Source organism: Durio zibethinus, chromosome 18 (genome assembly GCF_047325235.1).
Source record: "Durio zibethinus cultivar Kanyao isolate XHJ-2024 chromosome 18, ASM4732523v1, whole genome shotgun sequence".
Taxonomy (NCBI): domain Eukaryota; kingdom Viridiplantae; phylum Streptophyta; class Magnoliopsida; order Malvales; family Malvaceae; genus Durio; species Durio zibethinus.
Window position 1 is genome coordinate 1767258 of NC_143179.1, and position 19162 is coordinate 1786419.

At 28.0% G+C, this 19162-nt stretch overlaps 1 protein-coding gene and 1 pseudogene across 4 annotated transcripts; both read left to right on the plus strand.

The window, feature by feature from the left end:
* The first annotated feature begins 1632 nt into the window (after window positions 1-1632).
* Window positions 1633-3475, plus strand: LOC111298919 (ubiquitin-NEDD8-like protein RUB2). 3 transcript variants are annotated; one of them, XM_089746955.1, is made up of 3 exons: window positions 1633-1861; window positions 2791-2996; window positions 3160-3475. In XM_089746955.1, exons 1-3 carry the CDS (start codon window positions 1769-1771, stop codon window positions 3200-3202), a joined length of 342 nt encoding a protein of 113 aa, XP_089603081.1. In that variant the 5' UTR covers window positions 1633-1768; the 3' UTR covers window positions 3203-3475. The 3 variants fall into 3 exon arrangements, with proteins under 3 accessions (XP_089603081.1, XP_089603080.1, XP_089603079.1); XM_089746954.1 differs by having other exon boundaries at window positions 1634-1861; window positions 2746-2996; XM_089746953.1 differs by having other exon boundaries at window positions 1636-1861; window positions 2743-2996.
* A 9130-nt stretch (window positions 3476-12605) lies between these two features.
* LOC111298914 (ubiquitin-NEDD8-like protein RUB2) lies at window positions 12606-14936 on the plus strand (annotated as a pseudogene). Its single transcript, XR_016329569.1, has 3 exons — window positions 12606-12832; window positions 13709-13968; window positions 14523-14936. The product of XR_016329569.1 is annotated as a ubiquitin-NEDD8-like protein RUB2 (transcript).
* Window positions 14937-19162: the final 4226 nt, after the last annotated feature.

Sequence of the window (19162 nt, forward strand, 5' to 3'; positions counted from 1 at the left end):
AAAAAAAATTTAAAATTTTTTTATATATTATTTTAAATTTTATTATTAATATTCATGCCTATTAAAATATTTATATTTATTAGAATAAATTTTTGTTGAAATAAGTAAAAATATATGATAAAATATATAATAAAGTTTTTTTTTGATAATTTTGTTAATTTTAGAATAAATCTTATAAATTAATAAAAAAATGTAAGAAAAAATATTTTTGTTCGATAATTAGACTCAAAGATACTCCGAGTAATGATATCTATGAAATCTCTAGGTGAGAAAATTTTTTTAAATACTACCAGTGTATTGGAGTATTTATACCAAATTTTTAATATAATAATTTTCTTTCTATTAATAATAAATAAAATTAACTAATTTATTGAAAAATAAAGTGATAAAGGAATAGTAATAAAAAATAAGAAAAAAAAATTTATCCAATGATGAGATTCTAAAAGTATTTCAAGTAGTGATACTTTACGAAATCTTTAGGTGAGAATGTTTTTTTAAATATTACCAGTATATTGGAATATTTATAAAAAAAATTTTAATATAATAAAATTTTCACTTTTCTTTTTTTCTAAATGAAAATATTAATAAAACAATTAAAAAAATTAAAAAAAAAATAAAATATGTGCATCAATATGGTAACATTCTACATTGCATGCATGATATAGTTTTTTTACGAAAAGTAAATTTGAGCCTCCAATGATGAGATTTTAAGGTATTCCAAGAAACAATTCCTAAGAAATCTCTAGGTAATGAAAGGTTCTTCTAATGTTACCAATTAACTGGAATATTTTAAGAATTATTTCGATAAAAGAGTTTTAATTTATTTTTCTCAAATAAAATTTGAGCACTAAAAAATTTTCAACAAATGAAAAAAAGTAAAAAAATTATTTTTCAAACATAAAAAATAAGACTTTTTATATTAAAATCAATGGATAACACATAGTTAATTAGTACCGTTTTAAACGGGCGTTATGAAGGTGCTAATTCTTCCCCACACGTAACCGACTCCCAAACCCAAACCGTTACGCAGACCCTAAAATTATCCTCTTAATAAATTTTAATTAATTTTAAAATTTTATTAAAATGATATATTTTAATAGGTGGCCAATCGCACCTAACAAAAAAAAATTAGTGACGATTCCGTTATATTTTATTTCATTTTTAAATTCATCAGACGGACACAAAATCGTTACGACAATATATATTATTATTTATTTAAAAAGATAATATATTCAAATTTAAATTTGTTACAAACAATTTAAAAATTATTTACATAGTGATATACAAATAAACAAATTTATTGAATAATTTTTTATAAGTAAAAAAATTTTAAAAGATAATGTATTATCACATTTGAAAATCTTAAATTTAAAAAATATATTTCTAGATTATTCGAAATTTTATTTAATTTAAAAAAAATAATGTATCTAAATTATATCTTATTGTCAACAATTTAGAAGTTTTCTAATGTAAATATTCAAGTAAGCAAATTTTTGTAGCAATTTTTGACGTGTTAAATAATAAAATTATTTATATAAACATCCATATAAACAATATTTAATTGATATTTCTGCATTTTGTAATATAATATAATATTATATATATATATATTTATATATATGATTTGATGCCTGATTGTGTATTTAAAAAAACCTACTATAAATACTCTCAAATGTCGCAATCTATCTTCAGCCAGCCCTAGAACTGGATTACAGCATCAGGTCCTCTCAATTTGTTGGAAGAAAATTTTTTTTTTTAAAAAAAAGAGATGCAGATCTATGTGAATACGCTTACTGGGAAGACTATTACTCTCGAGGTTGAGAGCTCTGATAGTATCGATAATGTCAAGGCCAAGATTCAGGTTTTTCTTTTTGCCCTCTTCGTTTTTCATTTTGCTATTTTTTATCTGGGTTTGGTTTGTGAAGCAAGTTGACTTCTTGTTTGATGGATGCGAAAAGGAAGGAAACGATAAAGGAAATCAACTATGAATATGTGTGAAATGGAAACTGCAGTGACGGTTTAGGAATTGATTTTCTTGGTTTCTTTATTTAAATATTGTACTGTGGAATTCTTGGTGGACTTTCTGTTTGGTTGACGAGAAGAGTACAGAAAGGAAAAACAAAGTTTAAAGAAAAAGAATTCGAACTTAAATTATTCGATGGGTATATGACAAATATATTTTTATTAATTTTTGGGTTCCTTTTATGCTAAAATTTTGAAATTAATAGTGCTTAAATTATGCTGTGTCGTTCCAAGTTTGGACAAATTGATTAGATGCTGTGAAGCCTGAATTGAAATTTTCTAGGATTGGAAATACTTTGAATTCTGAAGTTTCCATTGTAAAAGATTTACTCAGATTTTGTCTAAGACGGGATTAAATGGTTGCAAAAATTGTGATGGTCACCCATGATTATTGTATGATTGAGTCTAATGATAATAAAATTGTCAAGAATTTCTCCAATTTGTTTTTGTTTATTTTTGTCCGGTACATTGGAGGTCGTAGCCTGGAATAGCGGAATGGGTTGTAGGAGTTGGGATTCAAACTTTAGATCTACTGAATATTACCTCTTAAAAATGATTTAATGAATTAACTGAGCTAAACACTAGGTCTATTTGTGCTTTGTTTACTTTCATATTTGTACTACATGGAAAAGCTTGAGGGGGGTTGTGTCAGACTGCCTTTTCTTTCTCTTCCTGTTATTAAACGTTTGCTGATGGTGGACTAAACTTTTACGGGACAAGGAGGGAATACCGCCTGATCAGCAGAGATTGATTTTTGCTGGCAAACAGCTTGAAGATGGTCGAACTCTGGCAGATTATAACATCCAAAAGGAGTCTACTCTTCACTTGGTTTTGAGGCTTAGGGGAAGGACCATGATCAAGGTCAAGACTCCGACTGGGAAAGAAATTGAGATTGATATCGAACCCACTGATACCATTGATTGGATTAAGGAACGTGTTGAAGAGAAAGAAGGAATTCCACCTGTGCAGCAAAGGTATTTCTACTGTTCTTTGGGTTTTTTCTTTTGAAATGTACTTGTCTATGTTGCATGATTAACAAACTAACTCCTCTTACATTATTATTTTGGTTTGTGTTAATGCCTTGAATGCTCCTAAATTATAGTGAAATGTTTAATGTGGTATTTGAATTTGTACTAGATTTATTGTGCAAAGGAGCAGTGCAGAAAGAGATGATCGATAGTTTCTTTTTCCTCGCAGAAAGAGCAGTTGTTCACCAAGTTAACTAAACATCTTCTTCTGTGTACAAAATCAAAGATAGGAATACCTCCTTTTAGAACTTTCCAACAGAAAATCTCCACTTTAGGTGAGGCGATTTCCTTCCTGATATACTTGATAATTCGTATTACAGTTTCATGTAAAATATTGTATTTGAATCGAGTTTTATATAAAAATTACATATCACGTTTGGATCGACATGAAAATATAAAATATAATTTTTTTATTTTATTAAACATATTTATGATTGTTTTTAAAATTTTAAGTCCGTGTTATCTTCATATATTTTATTCGTATTGTTTTCGTGTCGTGTTATCGTATTGTATTTCACATAGTTAGGTCTACTTCCAGATGTATTTTTCATACGCTGAATTAGGTACTAATTTGGAATCAAGAACTTTTCTGAAGGATTTAGAGTTGAAAAGTCCATTTGTTGTGTGCTGCCATATGATCCTGTCACGAGCTGTTGGCCATAAAGTCACAGTGTTTAACAAGCTCGTGAGTTGGTTCCATAATTCCTGTTCCCAGTTAAACAAGTTTCTACGTAACTGACTTTCCCAACTCCAAGTTATCCGAGTCCAATTTCTGATGTCTAATAGGAAAAGTAATCTTGGTGGGCAAGTTAATGGTGTTATAACAAGTAGAAGTTTCAATTTAAAGAGATATGAGAAAAAAAAAAAAGGGGGGGGGGGGGGAGCTGTAAGTGTGTAGGACTGTTAGACACCTTGTGAGAGTGTTCATAGATGATCGACCGAGAGTATTTATAAATAATCAAGCGAGAGTACTCATTGATGGCCATGCAAGTGTGCTTACAGATTGGGTTGAGAATGATTTGTATTTGGTAAGTGTTTGTTCGGATTATGATTGATTGAGTATTGAGTTATGTATTCAATACTATGTCAGCATTCCTACCAATGATGTCTCAGCTGAAAGATGTACTCTCGTGTTCTTGTACTAAATTATTCTACACAACAAAACCGTATAGCAAAAGCATAGAGCATTTTCTTTGGGGTTGCTGCCTTACTTGTACCAACCAGTAAGGAAGTATCTCAGCATAAAACAGAAACAACATCCTAGGGCCTGTTGGAAAAGGCAAACATACACCAATGTGAAACAGAAGTAAACAAATGGATGATGCATGGTACTTGGAGATCATTCAACTTGACAAAGTGAAATTAGAACTAATAATCACAAACACTGCTCCGCCATGTTTACAGAATTTTGACTAGGATAATATGACAATTATACAAGAAGACAATGAACATAGATAATATTGCAGAGTACGGATAATAGATAAAATAAAAACTTGAGTCTCACAATTTGATATTCTTGATATATTTTTATATTCTTATAGCGAAAGAATACGTAAAAAAGTTTTATTTGTTGGTAAAATATATAAAAGGATAACGTGAGAGACATGTATTAGAGATTAATATGTTGGATATTTAAAAGCAACTAATTGATTTGAAATATATTATTTAAATCATTAATTCTTTGATTTTCTTTAATCTGTTGATAATTGTATATATTCAAAAAAATTTAAAGAAATATTAATATTTCCAATTTTTTTAATCATTGTTATTTTTTTAAATATAAATAAAATTTTCTTTAACGAGAGAAAATCTTCAATTCATATGTTAAATGTGTTTGGATTAATAGAAGTGTGATCTACAAAGTTATGCTTGTGTCAAACAATACACATGACATTCGCTCAGATATGAAAGAGCTTTGCTGTCTTTCTATGATTAAAACTTTAAACAACAAAAAAAAAGCATTGCAAATTATTTTTTATAAGTTTTATGATTGAAATTAATGGTTTGCAATGTTGTGTAACTTAATGCATGAATTATTTCACACCAGTATGTGCCTTTTTTTTGTTTCTATAATAAAATTTCAAATGTCATTGTCCATATAAATAATATTTTACCGATGATATTATCATGGCCACATTACCGCCATCTACAAATATTAAAATTTAATTTCCTTCAATTGTTTAGTTAGGAATACACAAATCAATCATAACTAAAAAAAATAAAATTCAATACTATTTCTTACTAACAATGAACTTAGTTTTTGGTTAAAAGAGGGAAAGGGTTTCAATAAAAACTAAAAAGATTTGGTCAACAATGTTGGTAGTTTTGTGTGGGTTCCAGAATGAATTGTTAAAAAAACTAAATTGTTAGCACAGCTGTGATGGAGCTATTTTAATTTAAAAGGCATTATTGTTCACTGAAAATGATGTTGCAGGACAAAGAAGAATGTTTTATCTGTTTTCAAAGGATGAATATCCAATTGTCAAAATCTTCTTTTGAGGTCAAATTTTGAAAATAATTTTATGTGTGACAAATTTGCAAAAAAATGACTCCAACTGTGTCACACCCTCGCTTCAATGGGTTCCAGATAGAGCTTAAAATAATTTATTTAAAAAAATAGAACGTAAATATTTGATAAAATAGAACATAATTTATTTAATCTTGATGGGTTCTGTTTTCTGGGTTGGAGCTATTGATTGCTTCTTGTCTTGCTTTTTGATTTTGAAGGTTTAAGGTTTGGTGGGTTGATGAGTTTGCTTCAAGCTTTTCTGGTGGCTATTGGGTCTTGTTGTAAGTTGTGTGCTAAGAATGTCGTCGACTCTGTTTTTGCTTGTTGATGATTTCCTGCTCAATTTGTTGATGGGTTCGATTCTAGGTTGACTTGTTGGTATGGTTGTTTGGGTTGGGCTTTGTTGGTTGTTCGGCTTAGTGATTGTTTGCTGATTGAGTGCTTTTTGACTTTGGGTTCTGCCGATTTGCTGTGCTTGTTTTGTCTTCTCTTTCAATTGATCTTAGCTGCTTGTAATTGTCTTGTCGAATTGTTGTTTTAGCCTTGCTGGTTATTTTGATGGACTCTGATAGTGAATTATTGTTGTCCGGCCCTCTTCTAATTGCCTCTTGCTTCCTTCCTTTGCGATTACAGATTTGAGTCCTTATATAGATTTATGCATTTTTAATTTGGAAAAATCAATTTCACTAAATTTGTGATTTTATTGTGATTTGATTTGATTTGATTTTTCTGTCAATTAATTTTCCATGAATCAAGCCCAAGTTTTCCTTACACGAAAGATCCCTAAATCTCAACATTCAATTTAATGAAGACCAAATCCAAGATATTTGCAAGATCCCACATTTTGTTCTATTTCTTCTACTTTTTTTTTTTTAACCTTGACTTTGAACCCTTTTTTTTTTTACCAAAATAGACCACAAACTAAAAATTTAAACTAAATTAAAGAAAGCTAAATCTAAATTAAAATTTAAATTTAAATCAAATTCAATATTGAAATTGAAATTGAAATCAAATTACAACTCAAAATTAAAAATTTTGAGCTTTTATCCTATTGGGCCTAAAGCTTTCCAATCAAAGCCCAATTTATGGTTAAAGGCCCATTCTAACTCAAAAAAATTTTCAGAAAAAAATGGTGCATCTACAATTATCTATGAGGTTATATGAGCAAGTTATGTAAAGGAAATTCAAATTTCTATGGAGTTTTTATTTATTAAAAAGCAAAATAGAGATGTCTGATAAGTATGTGATCTTTTTTGATGATTTACCCATAAGATAAGTCTATGTTCAATAAATGATCATCAAAAAAGGTATTTATATTTCATATGAGAAATGGCCGTTTTTTTTATATATTTTGCAAAAATGAAATTTCTCCATTTACTACCTTTTTGAGCTTATTAAATTTTTTTTTAAAAAAATTTTTAACTAAAAATCACCCTTCACTTTGGAAGGTAAATTTAAAAAAAAAAAATTTTGCAAAAAAAAAAAAAAACCCCCAAAAGTTTTTAAGGATGAAGATTGGAAAACCCCTATATTAAAAGAATGATGAAGGCTACAAATGATCTAAGGGTAAAGTAGAATTAACTCTTTACGAGTAAATTCTTTTCAAAAGAGAAAATAATGAAGAAAAACAAATGTGATGAAATAAAAAGATGCAAAAGAAAAAGGAAAAGGAAATGTAAAGAAATGGGGCAAATTATCGAGGTGTTTTAAATGATGAAACAATCATTTGGTTTACACCTTTTCAAACATATGTTTTGTGCCTTTTTTTTTTTTTTCATAATCCTTCAACTTTGCCTACGTTTTATGCCTTAAAAATTCATTTTGATCAAATATAAATGCTTGAAAATTATTAATTTTAATTTTAAAAAACATATATCTAGATTGATTTAATTTTTTATTATAATTTGAATAATTTTGTCATTTGAAAAAATTTAAAATTATCTACTTATAATTAAAAGAAGCTATCATACTTTTGTAAAAGGCTATCCTACATGTCATTTAAAAAATTTATCTACATAAGCATCCATATAACAAACTTTATGAGATGTATATGTATATTGTAATATAATATCTATGATTTCTATAGGTTTATACAAAATGGTTAAGATTTGTTCGTGTTATGGTTTCTTTTTTTAATTAAGGTGATAATTTTTTAATTTATTTATTTCCTTGGATGAGGGGTTCGAAATGCGTAAGCTTTTTTTATTGTGACTTTAATTTTTTTTGTTGTGTGTACCATAGTGATGGAACTTGGTTGTTCTATGTAAGGAACTTCGAAGAACTATTATACTTTAGTGAAATGACATTCATTACATGTTATCTCTAATGATTTTCGAAGTTGTCTACACATAAAAATTCTTGGGATAAGAATTCAAATCAAGGTTTGAGACTCTAAAATTATAATTACTTATGGCATAATCGATAAAAGCTAGCAAAGAAAATTATTAAACTAATCATAGAGCATAACTAAATATGATAGAAATTTCAAGAGAAAAAAAGAAGGGAAAGAATAGATATACCATGTGAAACCAACCAGAAGTAAGCTTGATGATAGTATAACATTTTGCACCTCCATTTAATCTGTTGTCCACTACAAATATCAAAACAAAAAAAAAGTTCAACTTGATAAAACTTTAAAATTTTAGAAAGAATAATACTTTTACTAAAAATAACAAGGGAAATTTTATTCAATAACAAAAATTTGAAGAATAAAACATCTGTAGAGAAAGAAAAAGTTCCACAACTTTTTTGATAAAAAAATTAAATAAATCAAATTGGTATACAACTTTATTATATTAATTAATCAAAGTATCATTTTTATTTTATAGAAAATAGGAAATATTGAATAAATAATCAGTTAAAAGATCAAATATATTACCTGATTGAATGACTAATCCAAGAAAAAATAAAAGATCTATAGACAACATTAGTAAAAATATAACAATTTATGTATTTTTGTAGTTTTGTACAATATATGAAAAAACAAAGTCAAAATTAAACTAAGAGAGCTTACTTAAACCAAATAGAAAATAAAAAATAAAATCCACCTTAAATGGAAGACCCTAAATGGATAAGTAATAAAAAAGTAATGCTAAAGTTTGTGAGAAGATGGAATATTGTTTGAAAAATAAGTTGAATAAAAAGCCAGTAAAAAATCAAGCTAGATAATTTTATTTAATAATTAAATATATTTAAATAATAATTTTATCTATTTAATTATCTTATATTTAAATTGATTTTTCATTTAAATTTTGATAACTTTAATCCATAAATATATTTAAATAATAATTTTATCCATGGATAGCATCTAATCAGATAATAATATTTAAATTTTGGTGTTTTATACCTTTATCTTTCATAGAGAAATATCTAATCAAATAATTATTTGATAACTCTAGACTCAAGAAATTCCATCAAAGTGACCAACATAGCTTATTAGAGTTTAAAAGTTATATAACACAAGTTTTTTTCTTGATGTTATTTAATTGTGCATTGCAATTTCATTTGCATAAATAAATGAAACAAATTTATTGAGTTTATTTTCTTATTTGTTTTTAAATGATAATAAAAAAAGATATTACCTTAAATGGGTTCTAATTAAATTTATTACTATTTGAGAATAGAAAAAAAAATGTTACAACTGATTTGAAAAAAAAAATCTTACCCAATGGAGTGAATAATATGTTTAGTGAAATAGTACCTATCATCAGAAAAAGCATGTTAGTTCTCATAGTAAGAATAGGCTAATAAAAAACGAAATTAAATTAATAGTGAAAAAAATATGTTTAGCTCATACTCTTCGTGGGACATTGGGAAAACCATATAACTAAGAACCATCAACAATGAGAGCTTTTTTGAAGTTGTTTTGGTATTTATATATATATATGTATATATATATTTTTACATTTTCTTAAAATATTAATATTAAAAATCTATGACAAATATTGAATTAAATTTAAATTTTATTTTAATTCAGATGTATTTAAATCTATTTTTTAAAGCTAATGGATTATTTATTAAATTATTTTTATCTATAACTAATATATTTAAAAATTAAAAATAATACAATGATTATTTATAAAAAAATATTAAAGATATTAAATAATATTTTAAAAAATTATGATAAATTTAAATAATCATATTAAGTGCAGATAAATTAGAAAAGATAAATTACTTTAAAATTAGTTTTAAATTGAGATGAGCTCATGCATAAGAGAAAGAAATTTTATTATAATTTAAATTGATTTTTGATTAAATTTTAAAAGCTTAGATAATTTAATAATTTATAAAAAATATTTTTATAAATAATTTAAAATTAATAAATATATTATGTGTCATCATAATAAGAAGTTTTAAGAATTATTTTATGTGAAAAAAAAAGAAACTGTCTACATAAGTGTTTATGTTAGCAAATGTTATCTGCTAACTATGTATATTATAATATAATTTATCTATGTTGATACCATTTTATTTATCTATTTATTTACTTATTTATTTTTCTTTTTTATTTTCTTGTCTTTTTTTTTTCTTTTTTCTTTTTTTTTTTCTAGTAGCAGCTCTGACAGTCGCCTACAACTGCCAGCCGCTCTAACAGCCACCTACAACTGTTCTGACAGTCGGTGGCTGCCCTAATCGATGGTGATCAAAATCTAAAAAAAATGAGACTTTGATCTTCCTTTTGCTCTATAAATAGAGTTGTAAAAACACTATCAGAAAAGAAAGCCCGAAACCCTCCAAAAAAAATTTGTCAGATTAAAATAAAAACTTTTTGTCAAACAAAAAAATTCAAAGCAAACCAAATACATATAAATATAAAAACGACAGCCTCTGAAAATGAGGACCACAGCGCTAAACAAAAAACAACACAGACATAAAAAAAATTTTAATTGTACATTCCAGGTTAGATTTGTGCCATTTGAAGCCCCTTTTCATAAAAATAGGCCCAAATATGGACTCAGGAGACTGGGACCATTGATTTGGTGAATTTTGAGATTTTTCGATGACCTACGAATGGCGATCGATGACCACTGATGGTGGTCTGCACGGTGGAGCAGTGGCCAAATTCTGGGTTGCTAGAGAGAGAAGGAGAGAGTCTGAGAGGAAGAGAGAAAAAGAAAGAAAAAAACAAAAAAAAAAGTTGATTGGCCTTTAAATAGCCTTTCAAAACGATAACGTTTAGGAAAGAAGCAAAACGACGTCGTTTCAATCCCAGAGGATCTGCGCGTCGACTCGTAACCTGACCTGGGATCTACGCACTCGACCCAACGACCCGTTCTTCCTTTTACCTTTTGATCGGTCCAGTTGAACCGGCCTAACTAGAACAGACCGACGCTAAACTGTTGAACCCGAACCAACTGGATCAGATCGGATTGAACCGCTGAACTAGCCCAGATCCGTGTTGATCAGACTGTTGACCGGTTCGATTCAGGTAAAAAAAAATTTTTTGAAAATTTTTTACATATTATTTTAAATTTTATTATTAATATTCATGCATATTAAAATTTTATATCTATTAGAATAAATTTTTGTTGAAATAAGTAAAAATATATGATAAAATATATAATAAAGGTTTTTTTTTATAATTTTATAATTAATCTTATAAATTAATAAAAAAAATAAGAAAATAATATTTTTATCCGACGATGAAATTCAAAGGTACTCTGAGTAGTGATACCTATGAAATCTCTAGGCGAGAAAATTTTTTCAAATACTACCAATGTATTAGAGTATTTATAAAAAAATTTTAATATAATAAAAATTTTCTTTTTCTATTAATAATAAATAAAATTAACTAATTTATTGAAAAATAAAGTGATAAAGGAATAGTAATAAAAAATAAGAAAAAAAAATTATCCAATGATGGGATTCTAAAAGTATTCTGAATAGTGATTTTTTATGAAATCCTTAGTTGAAAAGGTTTCTTTAAATATTATCAGTGTATTAGAATATTTAGAGAAAAACTTTAATATAATAAATTTTTTTTAAATAAAAATATTAATAAAACAATTAATAAAATTTCTAAAAAAAAATAAAATGTGTGCATCAATATTGTAATATTCTGCATTGCATGCATGATATAGTTTTTTTACGAAAAGTAAATTTGAGCCTCAAAAGATTGAATTTTAAGGTATTCCGAGAATCAATGCCTAAGAAATCTCTATGTGAGAAAATGTTATTCTAATGTTACCAACGAACTAAAATATTTTAAGAATTATTTCGATAAAAGACTTCTAATTTATTTTTCTCAAATAAAATTTGAGCACTAAAAAATTTTTAACAAATGAAAAAAATCAAAAAATTTATTTTTCAAAGATCGAAAATAAGATTGTTTATATTAAAATCAATGGATAACACATAGTTAATTAGTACCGTTTTAAACGGGCGTTGTGAAGGTGCTAATTCTTCTCCACACATAACTGATTTTCGAACCCATACCATTACGCAGACCCTAAAATTATCCCCCTAATAAATTTTAATTAATTTTAAAATTTCATTAAAATGATATATTTTAATAAGTGTCTAATCGCACCTAGCCAAAAAAGATTGGTGGGATTCCGTTATATTTTATTTCGTTTCCAAATTCATCAGGCGGACACAAAACCGTTACGATAATATATATTATGATTTATTTAAAAAGATAATATATTTAAATTTAAATTTGTTACAAACAATTTAAAAATTATTTACTAGTGATATACAAATAAACAAATTTATTGAATAATTTTTTATAAGTAAAAAAAATTTAAAAGATAATGTATTATCACATTTGAAAATCTTAAATTTTAAAAATATATTTCTAAATTATTCCAAATTTCATTTAATTTAAAAAAATTAATGTATCTAAATTATATCTTATTGTCAACAATTTAGAAGTTTTCTAATGTAAATATTCAAGTAAGCAAATTTTTGTAGTAATTTTTGACTTGTTAAATAATAAAATTATTTATATAAACATCCGTAGAAACAGTATTTAATTGATATTTTTGCATTTTGTAATATAATATAATATTATATATATATTTATATATATATGATTTGATGCCTGATTGTGTATTTAAAAAAACCTACTATAAATACTCTCAAATATTCTAATCTATCTTCAACCAGCCCTAGAACTGGATTACAGCATCAGATCCTTTCAATTTATTGGAAGAAAAATTTATAAAAAAAAAAAAAAGAGATGGAGATCTTTGTGAAGACGCTTACTGGGAAGACTATTACTCTCGAGGTTGAGAGCTCTGATACTATCGATAATGTCAAGGCCAAGATTCAGGTTTTTCTTTTTGCCCTCTTCGTTTTTCATTTTGCTATTTTTTATCTGGGTTTTGTTTGTGAAGGAAGTTGACTTCTTGTTTGATGGATTAGAAAAGGAAGGAAACGATAAAGGAAAACAACTATGAATATGTGTGAAGGGAAACTGCAGTGACGGTTTAGGAATTGATTTTCTTGGTTTCTTTATTTAAATATTGTACTGTAGAATTCTTGGTTGACTTTCTGTATGGTTGACGAGAAGAGTACAGAAAGGAAAAAATAAAGTTTAAAGAAAAAGAATTCGAACTTAAATTATTCGATGGGTATATGACAAATATATTTTTATTAATTTTTGGGTTCCTTTTTATGCTAAAATTTTGAAATTAATAGTGCTTAAATTATGCTGTGTCGTTCCAATTTTGGAGAAATTGATTAGATGCTGTGAGGCCTGAATTGAAAATTTCTAGGATTGGAAATACTTTGAATTCTGAAGTTTCCATTGTAAAAAATTTACTCAGATTTTGTCTAAGACGAAATTAAATGGTTGCAAAAATTGTAATGGTCACCCATGATTATTGTATGATTGAGTCTAATGATAATAAAATTGTCAAGAATTTCTCCAATTTGTTTTTGTTTATTTTTGTCCGGTACATTGGAGGTCGTAGCATGGAATAGCAGAATGGGTTGTAGGAGTTGGGATTCGAACTTTAGATCTACTGAATATTACCTCTTAAAAATGATTTAATGAATTAACTGAGCTAAACACTAGGTCTATTTGTGCTTTGTTTACTTTCTTATTTGTACTACATGGAAAAGCTTGAGGGGGGTTGTGTCAGACTGCCTTTTCTTTCTCTTCCTGTAATTAAACGTTTGCTGATGGTGGACTAAACTTTTACAGGACAAGGAAGGAATACCTCCTGATCAGCAGAGATTGATTTTTGCCGGCAAACAGCTTGAAGATGGTCGAACTCTGGCAGATTATAACATCCAAAAGGAGTCTACTCTTCACTTGGTTTTGAGGCTTAGGGGAGGGACTATGGTCAAGGTCAAGACTCTCACTGGGAAATAAATTGAGATTGATATCGAACCCACTGATACCATTGATCGGATTAAGGAACGTGTTGAAGAGAAATAAGGAATTCCACCTGTGCAGCAAAGGTATTTCTACTGTTCTTTGGGTTTTTTCTTTTGAAATGTACTTGTCTATGTTGCATGATTAACAAACTAACTCCTTTTACATTATTATTTTGGTTTGTGTTAATGCCATGAATGCTCCTAAATTATAGTGAAATGTTTAATGTGGTACTTGGATTTTAAAAATCTCTAATGTGGTACTTAAACTATGAATCTATTAACTAATGTGGTACTCACCCCTAATGTGACTAACTTCAAATGATGACATAAGGCGTATAAACAATCCTTCAAGTACCACATTAGTTAACAAATTTATAATTCAAGTATCACATTAGAGATGTTTAAAGTTCATTATCACATTAAACATTTCACTATAGTTTAGGGATCATTCGTGACATTATCCCTTTTAGTTTAAATTCTGTACAATATTCTCCCTGAATGATGCCATTTGAGTATAAAATACTTGGCTTTAATGGTTCACTTTTGTAATTGTTGATACTTGATGGATCCAATGTATAATCTTTTAGTTGCCTTGATATTGTGATGCCTTATTTCACTGATTTGTCCCATGGTTGCAGGCTCATCTATGCTGGGAAGCAGCTTGGAGATGACAAGACGGCTCGTGAGTACAACATTGAGGGTGGCTCTGTACTTCATCTTGTGCTCGCACTGAGAGGGGGAGGTCTTTAGATGCTCTGGTACTATTATCAAAAACATCGGCTTAAATCAAATGTTTTACATAATATGGATGACTCTGCCTGTGATATGTGGATGATTGAAAAGCATTATCTGATAATTTCCTTGAGATGTTATAGACTTGTTCTGTTCTGTTAGTAATTATGTGACTCTCTGAGGAAGTTTAATAGTCTAAATCTTTTTTCCCCTCAAGATAAATTGTGCTTCTGCTTTCAAACCGGCAACTTGTGTGACAACCAAAAGGAATAACAACTTCCTATGATTAATTAAATTGATTATTATTATTTTTGTTTAAACATTTTGTTCATATATTTTCATATACATGTAATACTTTTGTTACTTAAAATTTTTATAATTTATTATATTATTAAAGATCATGTATGTTTGTTTTGGTGTCACTAAAGTATAAGAGTAGAATTCTTTTAAGTAGGGCGGAAAATCGGTAAAATCGTTAGGAGTTTAGAGGGTATAGTAATCCATGGTCAATTTAACTCAAATCTTTTTGAGTCCAAAAATCACTCCGAAAATTTTAAATAAATAAATAAATAAATATATATATATATATATAATAATGATGTTTGCAATTTTGACTAAAATTAGATAATCTTAATCATAGGACTTAAGGTACTATAAGGGCTCAACTGAATCCAACAAAGGAGAGTAACTGTTGCATATTTTGACACATTGAAGGGAGAGGTTCGAAGATGGTCGAGCAACAGCCAGAGGTTTATATGCTTGTTGGTTGGAGGAGACCGATGAATCTTCTTCCTTGGTTGTCTTTTGTGAAGCTGTATGGTTAGGTCTTATATGTTGTGCATAAAATTCAAGTCTGAAAAATACAGGTTTGGATAGTTCGGCTTCATCCACTAACCAAGCATAGCCCATATTAGACTGATAATTAGATCAATTGAAATTGTTTTTTGCTTAAATATTTTCTCATTCCAAGCCAGCCAAATCGACCATAGAATTGCATAGAATAGTGTATACCATGTTAGTTTCTGGTTACTACTTACAATAAGACTCTTCCAAGACATAAACAGGGATTTAACCGAACCTGGGATAGACCAACTAATGTTCCATTGTCGAACACATTTGTACTAGATTTATTGTGCAAAGGAGCAGTGCAGAAAGAGATGATCGATAGTTTCTTTTTCGTCGCAGAAAGAGCATTTGTTCACCAAGTTAACTAAACATCTTCTTCTGTGTACAAAATCAAAGATAGGAATACCTCCTTTTAGAACTTTCCAACAGAATATCTCCAAGTTAGGTGAGGCGATTTCCTTCCGGATATACTTGATGATTCGTATTACAGTTTTATGTAAAATATTGTATTCGAATTGAGTTTTATATAAAAATTACATATCACATTTGTATCGACACGAAAATATAAAATGTAATTTTTTTATTTTATTAAACATATTTATGATTGTTTTTAAAATTTTAAGTCTGTGTTATCTTCATTCATTTTATTCGTATTATTTTCGTGTCGTATTATCGTATCGTATTTCAAATAATCAGATCTACTTCCAGATGTATTTTTGATACGCTGAATTAGGTACTAATGTGGAATCAAGAACTTTTTTGAAGGATTTAGAGTTGAAAAGTCCATTTGTTGTGTGCTGCCATATGATCCTGTCATGAGCTATTGGGCATAAAGTCACAGTGTTTAACAAGCTCGTGAGTTGGTTCCATAATTCCTGTTCCCAGTTAAACAAGTTTCTACGTAACTGACTTTCCCAACTCCAAGTTATCCGAGTCCAATTTCCGATGTCTAATAAGAAAAGTAATCTTGGTGGGCAAGTTAATGGTGTTATAACAAGTAGAAGTTTCAATTCAAAGAGATACGAGAAAAAAAAAGGGGGGGGGGGGGGAGCTGTAAGTGTATAGGACTGTTAGACACCTTGTGAGAGTGTTCATAGATGATCGACCGAGAGTATTTATAAATAATCAAGCGAGAGTACTCATTGATGGCCATGCAAGTGTGCTTACAGATTGGGTTGAGAATGATTTGTATTTGGTAAGTGTTTGTTCGGATTATGATTGATTGAGTATTGAGTTATGTATTCAATACTATGTCAGCATTCTAACCAATGATGTCTCAGCTGAAAGATGTACTCTCGTGTTCTTGTACTAAATTATTCTACACAACAAAACCGTATAGCAAAAGCATAGAGCATTTTCTTTGGGGTTGCTACCTTACTTGTACCAACCAGTAAGGAAGTATCTCAGCATAAAACAGAAACAACATCCTAAGGCCTGTTGGAAAAGGCAAACATACACCAATGTGAAACAGAAGTAAACAAATGGATGATGCATGGTACTTAGAGATCATTCAACTTGACAAAGTGAAATTAGAACTAATAAACACAAACACTGCTCCGCCATGTTTACAGAATTTTGACTAGGATAATATGGCAATTATACAAGAAGACAATGAACATAGATAATATTGCAGAGTACGGATAATAGATAAAATAAAAACTTGAGTCTCACAATTTGATATTCTTGATATATTTTTATATTCTTATAGCGAAAGAATACGTAAAAAAGTTTTATTTGTTGGTAAAATATATAAAAGGATAACGTGAGACATATATATTAGAGATTAATATGTTGGATATCTAAAAGCAACTAATTGATTTGAAATATATTATTTAAATCATCAATTCTTTGATTTTCTTTAATCTCTTGATAATTGTATATATTCAAAAAAATTTAAAGAAATATTAATATTTCCAATTTTGTTAATCATTGTTATTTTTTAAAATATAAATAAAATTTTCTTTAATGAAAGAAAATCTTCAGTTCATATGTTAAATGTGTTTGGATTAATAGAAGTGTGATCTACAAGGTTATGTATGTATCAAACAATACACATGACATTCGCTCAGATATGAAAGAGCTTTGCTGTCTTTCTATGATTAAAACTTTAAACAACAAATAAAGAGCATTGCAAATTGTTTTTTATAAGTTTTATGATTGAAATTAATGGTTTGCAATGTTGTGTAACTTAATGCATGAATTATTTCATACCAGTATGTGCCTTTTTTTTTGTTTCTATAATAAAATTTCAAATGTCATTGTCCATATAAATAATATTTTACCGATGATATTATCATGGCCACATTACCGCCATCTACAAATATTAAAATTTAATTTCCTTCAATTGTTTAGTTAGGAATACACAAATCAATCATAACTAAAAAAAATAAAATTCAATACTATTTCTTACTAACAATGAACTTAGTTTTTGGTTAAAGGAGGGAAAAGGTCAACTTGTTCAGTAAAAACTAAAAAGATTTGGTCAACAACGTTGGTAGTTTTGTGCGGGTTCCAGAATGAATTGTTAAAAAAACTAAATTGTTAGCACAGCTGTGATGGAGCTATTTTAATTTAAAAGGCATTATTGTTCATTGAAAATGATGTTGCAGGACAAAGAAGAATGTTTTATTTGTTTTCAAAGGATGAATATCTAATTGTCAAAATCTTCTTTTGAGGTCAAATTTTGAAAATAATTTTATGTGTGACAAATTTGCAAAAAAATGACTCCAACTGTGCCACACCATCGTTTGAATGGGTTCCAGATAGAGCTTAAAATAATTTATTTAAAAAAATAGAACATAAATATTTGATAAAATAGAACATAATTTATTTAATTTTGATGGGTTCTATTTTCTGGGTTGGAGCTATTGATTGCTTCTTATCTTGCTTTTTGATTTTATAGGTTTAAGGTTTGGTGGGTTGATGAGTTTGCTTTGAGCTTTTCTGATGGCTGTTGGGTCTTGTTGTAAGCTGTGTGCTAAGAATGTCATCGACTCTGTTTTTGCTTGTTTGATGATGTCCTGCTCAATTTGTTGATGGGTTCGATTCTAGGTTGACTTGTTGGTATGGTTGTTTGGGTTGGGCTTTGTTGCTTGTTCGGCTCAGTGATTGTTTATTGATTGAGTGCTTTCTGACTTTGGGTTCTGTCGATTTGCTGTACTTGTTTTGTCTTCTCTTTCAATTGATCTTCGCTGCTTGTAATGGTCTTGTTGAATTGTTGGTTTAGCCTTGCTGGTTATTTTGATGGACTCTGATAGTGAATTATTGTTGTCCGGCCCTATTCTAATTGCCTCTTGCTTCCTTTTTTGTGATTACAGATTTGAGTCCTTATATAAGGATTTATGCATTTTTAATTTGGAAAAATCAATTTCACTAAGTTTGTGATTTGATTTGATTTGATTTTTCTGTCAATTAATTTTTCGTGAATCAAGCCCAAGTTTTCCTTACACAAAAGATCTATAAATCTCAACATTTAATTCAATCAAAGACCAAATCCAGGATATTTGCAAGATCCCACATTTTGTTCTATTTTTTTTTTTTTTTTTAACCTTGACTTTGAACCTTTTTTTTTTTACCAAAATAGACCACAAACTAAAAATTAAAACTAAATTAAAGAAAGTTAAATCTAAATTAAAATTAAAATTAAAATCAAATTTAATATTGAAATTAAAATTGAAATCAAATTACAACTCAAAATTAA